General features: G+C 42.7%; 1 protein-coding gene across 1 annotated transcript in view; it reads right to left on the reverse strand.

The window, feature by feature from the left end:
- Adss (adenylosuccinate synthase) overlaps positions 1 to 8145 on the reverse strand; it is a 33844-nt gene extending 25699 nt beyond the window's left edge. The window contains exon 1 of the mRNA XM_021162933.2: positions 7728 to 8145. Coding sequence (XP_021018592.1) covers positions 7728 to 7910 — 183 coding nt within the window. The 5' untranslated portion in view covers positions 7911 to 8145. The remainder of the gene's footprint in view (positions 1 to 7727) is intronic.
- Positions 8146 to 9611: the final 1466 nt, after the last annotated feature.

Below are 9611 nucleotides of genomic sequence, written 5' to 3' on the forward strand. Positions count from 1 at the left end.
TTGAAGTGCCTGTTTGGACACTAACCTAAAATATGTATAGATTGTAAAATGTAAAATTATCTTGAGAGCTCAGGCAACTGTCCTCAAACACAGATACTGACCCAATGAGAGGACACATACATTAGCAGATAGCAAAACAAAGAGGTTCTAAATGGGAGTACCACTGCCCATGACCTCAGCTTCCCACCTACAAACTATCAGAGGAGATGGAGCCACTCCCAACACAACTCCATTGCTACATGCCCAGATGAGCCTCAGATGGCCTCACTTTTAACCTAGATTTAGTCTGAAACACAGAAACTTGTCTATGGCCATACCAGCCTGAGCATGCCCTTTCTTGTCTGAAACATATGTTCCTTCCAAAAAATAAACAAAAAAAGTATAACTCTCGAACACCTTACAATATATTATATGGAAAGTTTTTTTGGAAATCCTAAATTTGAATGCCTTACATGATACTTTTATAGTATATATCAAGAATAAATGCAAGTTAACTGCATAAAAATGAGCAATAAATACATGAATGAAAACTGGAGAACCTTTCATCACAAAACCTTCTCACATGGTATATATCCCCTAATGGGTACTTGGTACCAGTTTTCTTTGACTGTAACTTTTACATTAAGATTAAGTATCTAGAGGCTGGTATGGTGGTTTGAATGAGAATGACTCCCATGGACTCATATTTGAATATTTGGTACCCAGTTAATGGAACTGTTTGGGAAGGATTAGGAAGTGTGGCCTTGTTGGAGGAGTTCTGTCACTGGGCAAAGGAAGACTAGGGATTCCCATGACACTTTGCCTCATGGTTGAGGATCAATTGTGAGCTCTCAGCTGGTCCTTCACTCTGCCATCAAGGACACTAACCCTTGAAACCACGATAAACAAATTAAACATTTTCTTTTTTAAGTTGCTTTGGTCATGCTGTGGTTCTGGCAACAGAAAAGTAATAAAGACAGAAACTGGTACCAGGGAGTAGACTATTATGACAGGCCTGACCAGATGGTGAGACTTTGGATTTTGAGACTTTGGATTAGGCAAATAGTTGAACCATGTGAGCAGAGTTTATTGGGCCATCCTAGTAGGATCTTGGAAGAGAATACTGCTGAGAGCTATACAGGCTGTTTGTAGAGGCCCAGCTCAAAAGGCTCTAGAGGCAAGTAATAGCAACTGGCCTAGAGAACATTTTTGTGAAATTTTGGCAAAGAATGTGACTTTTGCCCTTGTCCAAAATTTTAGCCTGAGGCTAAATTGAAAAGTAATGGCCTCTGAAACCATGAGCCAAGGTAAATGCTTTCTCTTGCAAGTTGCCTTAGTGGTCATGGTGCTTTATCACAGCAATAAAAAAGTAACTAAGGCATATGGATGGAGAGAGGGGTTGGAAGTTAACTTATTCCTGCAGAGCACTTCAGTTTAATTCTTAGTACCCATGTGGCAGCTCACAACCAGATAGACCTCTAGTTGTAAGTAATCCAATGCCTTTTCCTGACCTTCTTCAGACCCTCACAGGTACCAGTCACAGGTGGTACACAGCCATACAAGCAAACAAAACACTTATATCTTTAAAATAAACAAGCAGAAAAAGAATAAAAATAATCTTAGTCAAGCATTATGACAAAAGCCTGCAATCCCAGCACTCAGGGGGCTGAGATAAAAGAACAGTTAAATTCCAGGCAAGCCTCGACCACAGAGTGAACCTCTGACTCAAACAAAACAAAAAACAAAAAACCCAAGGGTTTACATTAAGCTTCTTAATAACTTGGGTATTACATCACAGAGCTTTGTAATAACATTATAACAAAAACAAACAAACCCAAAACAACAACAAAACTCACCTAGAACAAACAGCAAGGTTTATAATGAATCCTTTTTGGCCTTTAAAAAATATGTTGTTGGACGGTGGTGGGGCACGCTTTTAATCCCAGCACTTGGGAGGCAGAGCCAGGTGGATTTCTGAGTTCGAGGCCAGTCTGGTCTACAAAGTGAGTTCCAGGACAGCCAGGGCTACACAGAGAAACCCTGTCTTGAAAAAACAAAAAACAAAACAAAACAACAAAAAACTCCCAACTATATTTTAGGCATAAAGTTTTCTCAACCGACTTTAATAAGGGCTCAACCTCCCCTCTAGCTCACCACTCACCAGAGGCAGTGGAAAGGAAGGTTATTAAGAGTTGGGGGACCTGTTTAGAAATAGTTCTTTGGGGCGATTCTTATCTTTTTTGTTGTTGTCAGTCTAGTCCACTAGCAAACACCAACACACGGATCAGCAGCTGCAGTTCAATCCATAAGAAACTGTAAGGCTCGAAAACCAGCCCAAGTCTGCTGCAGCAGCAAGAAGCTGCGGGAACCTCATGAGAAGTTCTTCAGCGAGTTTCTCTCTATGGCATCACCATAAGCAAAGCTCAACAACACAATGTAAGGTGAACCAATATATGCAAGCTGTCATCAAAGAAGACTAGCTAGGCTGAGTAAAGTGAATCAGCGTCTGTAGGGTCATATTTATATTCTTCCTAAACATCATGAGTCCTTTCACTTGTCTGCTTTAGCAAAAAGAAAAAAATCCATTCACCTGTGTCTGCTTCAGGAAAACATTCTATTTACCTGTGTGCCCCAATGAGACATCATTTGATATAACTGACTTTCCAAAGAAACCAGAACTTTCCATTTCTATATAGCTAATTCCCACTGTCTGTTTTAGCTCTAGAATTGTAATAATAAGAAAAATAATTTGGTTCCAACGATTGCTTGATCCAGAAAAGTATATTTTATGAACAAGAACAATCCCAAATTTTCTAGATGTTTCTTCTATCTTATATTTCCATATGAAATTAACTCCAAGTCAGCTTTTTAAGAGTTATGTTCAGCTACCCCTCTTTTCTCTTAATCACAATAAACTTGCCCCTGGCCACAGTAATTGATCCAGACAAGCACAGTAATCCAATCTGAGCCAATCAGACTCAGAAACCCAAGATTTAAAGTGCTATACTATGAATGCTGCTGAGAGAGAACCCAGAAGCAGCCCTGGTCACTCTCCTCGACCACCAGACAAATCCTCACATTTCTTGTTTCAGTTTCTTTCCCTTCTCTCTAACAAAGAATGCATACAATTCAGGAAACAAGCAAGTACATACAGTAAGTATAGCCCTTGCTCTTGGAGTTTACTTCTTGATCTAGTGATAACAATGTAAGATTAAATGCTAAATTTTAATAACATTTCTACGGTGCCCAGGACAATACTTTAAAGAATGGCACTGCAGGATACAGGGATGCAATAACAATTCTAGTCTTCTTGCAATTGTTCTCAGACTTTTCTAACTGAATCTTAAGTCAGAAGACAAATGCTTTGGATATTTTTTTTTTCTTTCTGGGCTCTTCAAAACCAAAAGCCACCAAGCCCAATTCTACAACAGAAGTTCAGATCAAATATTGTTGATGTTTAAGTTTCTAATTTCGAAGTTTTAAAGGAGAAGTTTAAAAGGTGTAGGGCAGAGGGAGTTAAAAGGAAATGAAATCAGTCTGCAATCAGAATAAGTCCATCCTTAGTTTAGTTTGCTTATAGGCCTTTCTGTTCTTTCAAATTATTCCCCTCTTTTAAAACACTTAAGTGAGTTCCTGCTGTGAGAGAGATGAAGGCAACCTATTGGCAGTGTAATGAGCACAAAACAACGGTATCTTCTTTTACAACAGCAAAAGCTCAAGTGTCAAGGACTAACAATTTCATACACAAATCCCAGAGGCACTTCTCAGACCCCTTAGGACTCTAAATAGTGTCCTATTGATTACAGACACTACTATAATCAACAGAGCTCAAAATGAATCAAAGAGTGGGGTTCCCCCTATAGATTAGAGCAAAAGTCACAATGTTTCAGACTCTATTGAACTATTCCAGAAACCCAAAAAGGATGCTATTTCTCATTAGACTGACCTACAGCCTGGTCTACAGAGCAAGTTCCAGGACAGCCAAAGATACACAGAGAGAACCCCTATCTTAAAAAACCAAAAGGGAGGTAGGGGGAAAGAACCTGGCAGTTTGAGTTAATGCTTACTGTCAGTGACACTTTCTTGGTTCTGACTCCTCACTTTTCTAGAGAACTATTTCACCAAATCTAATGCACATGTCAACCCATAACAATAATCACCCTTTAAGCACTAGTTCAAATCAGCTTGTGACTCCAAAGTTGACTATTTTAAATTACTACTAGTACACTGATTGAACTCTTCAAACATAATCAGACACATAGGAAAAATATAAAGGCATCTGCATTACTTTTTAGGAAAAATGTACAAGACAAGCTTTGGAAGATTAAAAACATCCACTTGGTCTTTCACCGTTATGGCTGCTTTCAGTTTCAAACACACAGATGTGGAAAGGATGAGTCTCAGGGTTTGTTAATTTCCATTATGAAACAACTCTCGATGAAAGCAGCACTTGTCCTTGCCTTGAAGGATCATAGTGAAGTTTTGGACCCTAAGTATCAAATTCCAGGGCTGGTGAGATGGCTCAGTGGGTAAGAGCACCCGACTGCTCTTCCGAAGGTCCAGAGTTCAAATCCCAGCAACCACATGGTGGCTCANCAACCATCCGCAGCGAGATCTGGCGCCCTCTTCTGGAGTGTCTGAGGACAGCTACAGTGTACTTACATATAATAAATAAATCTTTAAAAAAAAAAAAAAAAAAAGTATCAAATTCCAGTACCAAGTTTTACCTGATCACGGGCAAACCATGTTTACCATGGTAACCAAGATCAATACCCTTGGCTTTCTCTAAGAACTAATAAGACTGGCACCAACTACTACACTCTACTCATCTCTGTACTTTCTACTCAACAAAATACAGGAACAAAATAAAGTCATTTATTGGGGGAAATGGGAAGAGTAAATAAATAGGTTTCCTAACAAGCTACTTCTGTGCTATTCTGTCTTCACACATTACCACCTTCCTCAGCCTTGCCCTGGCATAGCAGACTCCTAGACTAGGAGTTTCTTGTAGGCACAACAAGCTCACCCTTCTCTGGCATTTCCACTGCAGAGCTAAGTGTTGTCTGGCAGATACAAAATAGGTGTTCCCTGGATGAATCATCAGTCTGCGACTGCTCTTCTACTTCTCCTTTCCATTAAAAAAAGAATGCTTATATTGATCTAAAACCAACAGCAGCACAGCAATAACGGCCATGCTTTGATTCAAGTCCTACACACTTATTTACCTACACATTTATAAACTGTCTATGATCCTGAAGCAAAAGACAGGCCTTCAGTGCTCCAATAATGAAAATGCCATTAGTTTTGCATCTATTTCTTCCCCCAAAGGAATCCTATTGATTAAGATGTATAAAGGAAATGCCCCTTTAAAAACATTTCAAGCGGTTTTCTAAGTAAGGGAATTATTTTGTGATTCTACTTGAAATATGGAATGAATACACACACACACACACTCCTCTCTCTCTCAATGACATGTACACTCTAACATAGGATACATTTTATTAATACAAACCTGTTTGAATATATACTTAATGAGCACATAGTGACTGTACAAATGGTTGCCTCATTCTGACACGTTAACACAGATGGATCATGTACTTTGATCATATTCGTCACTCTTTGTCCCAATCTCCTTCCTCTTCCCAGACAGGTCTTTCTTGTCTTTGTAAAATTTTTCCCTTTGGATGAGGAAACATATTATATTTTTCTTTCTAAGTGTGTCTTACTTAGCAAAATGTTCTAATTCCATCCATTTTCCTGTAAGTGACATAATTTTTTCTTTATACCTAAAACCCAAATTATGAAATAAACTCAAAATCAATCCAAGCCCTAAATGTCTTTCTCCACTCTATACATTCCACTATCTTCAGTGTTGTAACTAAGAGAACTTCATTAAGTAGATACCGAGTTACTAATGCTGGTCAAGTAAGTTAGTTACAAAGATGAATCATCACAAAAGAGAAATGCTACAGGGTCAATAGTGCCATTAAGAACTTGAGAGGCAGTTCCAGGCCACCCAGGACTACAATGTGAGTTCCAGGACAGCCAGGGCTATACAGAGAAACCCTGTCTCAAAAAAGAAAGAAAGAAAGGAAGGAAGGAAGATGCTTAAGTCTATTCTTTACCTTCTTACAGCTAATGAGATTAGTAAAAATTCTAAAGCATACAAGAACAAAATGTAAGGACTATGTAAGTAGTAAGGAGTTTATAAGAGTGAGAAGTCTGATCATTTACTTCTCTGCTGGCCTCCTCCTCAATCTTTCCTCTGGGGATTCCAGAGTCATCAGATCAGACTGATACATGACCTCCCTCAAGAACACTTTCTTGGTAACATAGTAACACCGACAGTCTACAAACTGATTCTATAACTTTTTAAAGGTCTATTATTTTGAAACCCTTTTAGAGAAGTGCCACAATGGCTACAACCATACACTACTCCTCGACGCAGCTGGGCCTGTGCACATTTTCAAGTAAAAAAGCAAGCAGTCCTCAAGCCCATCCTTCTGCCCAGCAAGAGTTTAGGCGCTTTGCTAAGTCTTCAGCCCAGCTACCAGATCTGATTTTAAAAGTGAAAGGTGAAGGCTGGGCTTTGGATCACCTCCTGGGCGAGTCAGATTCCAGGCCAACACCTGTGAGAGCACCATTAAATATGCATGTTGCCAGACAAGCTGCTGGAAGAGAAAGAACCCTGTGAATGGAAGACTGGTGGTAAAGCGGCAGTTGGAGCAATAGACAAAGTAGGGCTCTGCACTCAGTAAAAAGATGACCCAAGTCAAAGCACCTGGCTTTTTACAGGCCGGTTTCTTCATACGATTCAATTTTAGGGAAAAAAGCTTTCCACGACTAGCCTAGACCACAAGGCACCCACACACAAAACCATATACCTTCAGGGAGAAAAAATTCTTACAATCTAAATACGCCACCATTAACTTCCAACACTGCACCTTGTTTTGAATGTGGGAACTGCTCATTTATTTTGAATTCTGAAACGGGGAAGATAGTTTTCTGAGAGCCTTTTTACAAAGGCCTACCCTCTTGGCTGCTTCAAATCAAATGACTAATAAGAAAAAAACTAACACTAAAACCCACGTGTCTCCGGGTAGGAAACACTGGATTTCCTGAAAGTCAACTTTTTATATTACCGAAGCATTGTAAACATTTCTAAATTATCCGACTTCAAATCTCCGTATCTACTTGCCTCACACTCACTTTTCAACTTACTGGGGATTCCTTAAGGACCGATGTGTAATAAAAACAGATCGCCCCTTAATAGTAGTCTATGAAATTCGAGTTAAAAACAAAAAACAAACAAAAGCACCGGAGGGCCCCAAACAGTCTCATCGCCCCGCAGCGGATTCTGCTATCAACAAAGTGGACCGATGGAGGCGAGGTTCTGCGTGCCTAAGCCTGCAGGTAATGCAGTGCTGAATCTCGATTTCAGGGAAATTGGGGAAAAGGACCCTTCCTAGTCCGCGCCGGCGGGTGGGCCTGGCCGGGTCTAGCCAGAGTCCCGAGCAGGCCTCGGGCGGAAGCTCCCTCAACTCTGCCCGCGGCGCACCGCCAGCCCAGTCCCCAGACCCCGAAATGCAGCTCCAACATCGCGCACCTTCCAGGTTCCTCCAGAGTCACCCGGAGCGTCACCGGAGACTCCAGGGCAGGGGTTCCCCGCAGCTCCCAGCCCGAGGGACGCACCTCAAGGTGACACCTCACCGCGCCGGCCGTCCCAGAGAGGGCCCGGCTTCCCTCACCTGGCAGCGGCACACGATGTCGGCGTCCTGCGCCAGTAGATCCACCACCTTCCCTTTGCCCTCGTCGCCCCACTGCGCTCCCAGCACCACAGTCACCCGGTTCCCTCCGGACCGCGCCCTGGGGCGGCCGCAGTCGCCGTTGGGCAGGGAGGTGGCCGCCGGGCTGCTCTCGGAGATCGACATGGCTCCCGGCAGGGCAGAAGAGCCTTAAGGAGACGGGGCAGGAGAACGGAACGTGAACCCAACTGCTGCTCCGCCACCAGCCACATGCGGAGGAAGAAGGAGCCAGAGGCCGGCCCCGCCCCCGCCCCGAGGGCCGCCACCCTCCCTCCAGGCCCCGCCCCGCGCTCCGCCGCCCGCCCGCTCGCTCAGGGCGGGACCACTTGGCGCAGGCCGAAGTCTCTGCGCGGCCCGCAGGCGCCACGGCCTCAACTGCCGCCACCCCAGGGCGGAGGCCACACCCCATCCCCGGCCTGGCGCGCTGCACCAGGGAGAACCGCGCGAGAGCAGAGGCCAGAGGGCGGGGCTAACGGAGAGTTCCGCCCTCTGTGCCCCGCCCACCAGTCTCTGGCCTTTCAAACTCGCGGCAGGGAAGGTGGTGAGGGAGTGTGGAACTACAATTCCCAGCATGCAATGCTCTGTGAGCCGGCCAAGGCATGGCACCACAGAGTCAGGGTTGGCTGGTTTCGGTCTCTAAAAGCCAATTTGGTTTTCTGTGTCTAAACACTTGGTATCTTAAAGAATGAAATACCCTTACAAATGCAAACTGGGATTTAAAAATATGTGGAGGCTGGAGTGGAGCCGAATAGATTTAGAACTGAAAAGGGACTAAAAGTGCAAACTAAAAGCAGTAAAAATGAAATCTAGAGATAGCATCGTAACTCTTCCCATTTTTACAGTATCTGAGGCACAGAGATGAGTCAATTGCCTATGTCATATCCGAATGTACCTGGGTTATTTGATCCCCACAACCTTAAAGTTTACCATATTTTGTAAAATATGTTCGTTCTACAAAACAATTTCTCTTCTCCCATTTTTTTCCTCTGTTGAAGTGTTGGAGATCAAATTCAGAACCTTATAATTTGATGTGAATACTGTACCACTGAGTTATGCCCTCCCCCCCCCAGACCTTCGAACTCTTAAATAGCTTATCAGTTGTTCTCATGGGCATTAAAATGGTACTTTGGACAGTCTGCAGATTGAGTAAGCCTACGTGCTTCTCAGTGTTTCCATTGTGACTGATTACAGAGTGTGCCTATTGTCTATCTAATGTGGGTTTATCTATGTATTTATTTACTTATTTATATTATTTGTGTGTGAGAGGTCACATACCGTGTTGTGTGTGTCTGTCTGTCTGTCTGTCTGAAGGCCAGCAGAGGGCCTCAGATCCCTGGGAGTTGGAGCAACAGGTGGCTGTGAGACATCTGAAAATACAGCTATTCTCAACCTATGAGTTGAGACCCCCTTAGGGAGTCAATCAACCCTTTCACTGGGGTTGCATATCAGATGTCCTATCTGTTAGGTATTTACATTATGATTCACAACAATAGCAAAATTACAGTTATAAAATAGCAGTGAAGTAATTGTATAGTTGGGGGCTGGGGCCATCACAACATGAGGAACTGTATTAAAGGGTCACAGCATTAGGAAAGTTGAGAACCACTGAGACAACAGGTGCTACAAAGGGAATCCAGATACTCTGGAAGAGCAGCAAGTGCTCCGAACTACGGAGCTGCCTCTCCAGCCCTGATCTAATGTTTTCACTGCAAACCAAACTGTGACATTACATTTTGGTAAAGGAAATAATTGCTTTGGAAAAAGACTAATAATCAAGAATGTAGCTCATTGCTTGCTAGCACATGTAAGACCTAGAATTTAATACTC

The sequence above is a fragment of the Mus caroli genome, chromosome 1 (assembly GCF_900094665.2).
Source record: "Mus caroli chromosome 1, CAROLI_EIJ_v1.1, whole genome shotgun sequence".
In the NCBI taxonomy this organism is placed as follows: Eukaryota; Metazoa; Chordata; class Mammalia; order Rodentia; family Muridae; genus Mus; species Mus caroli.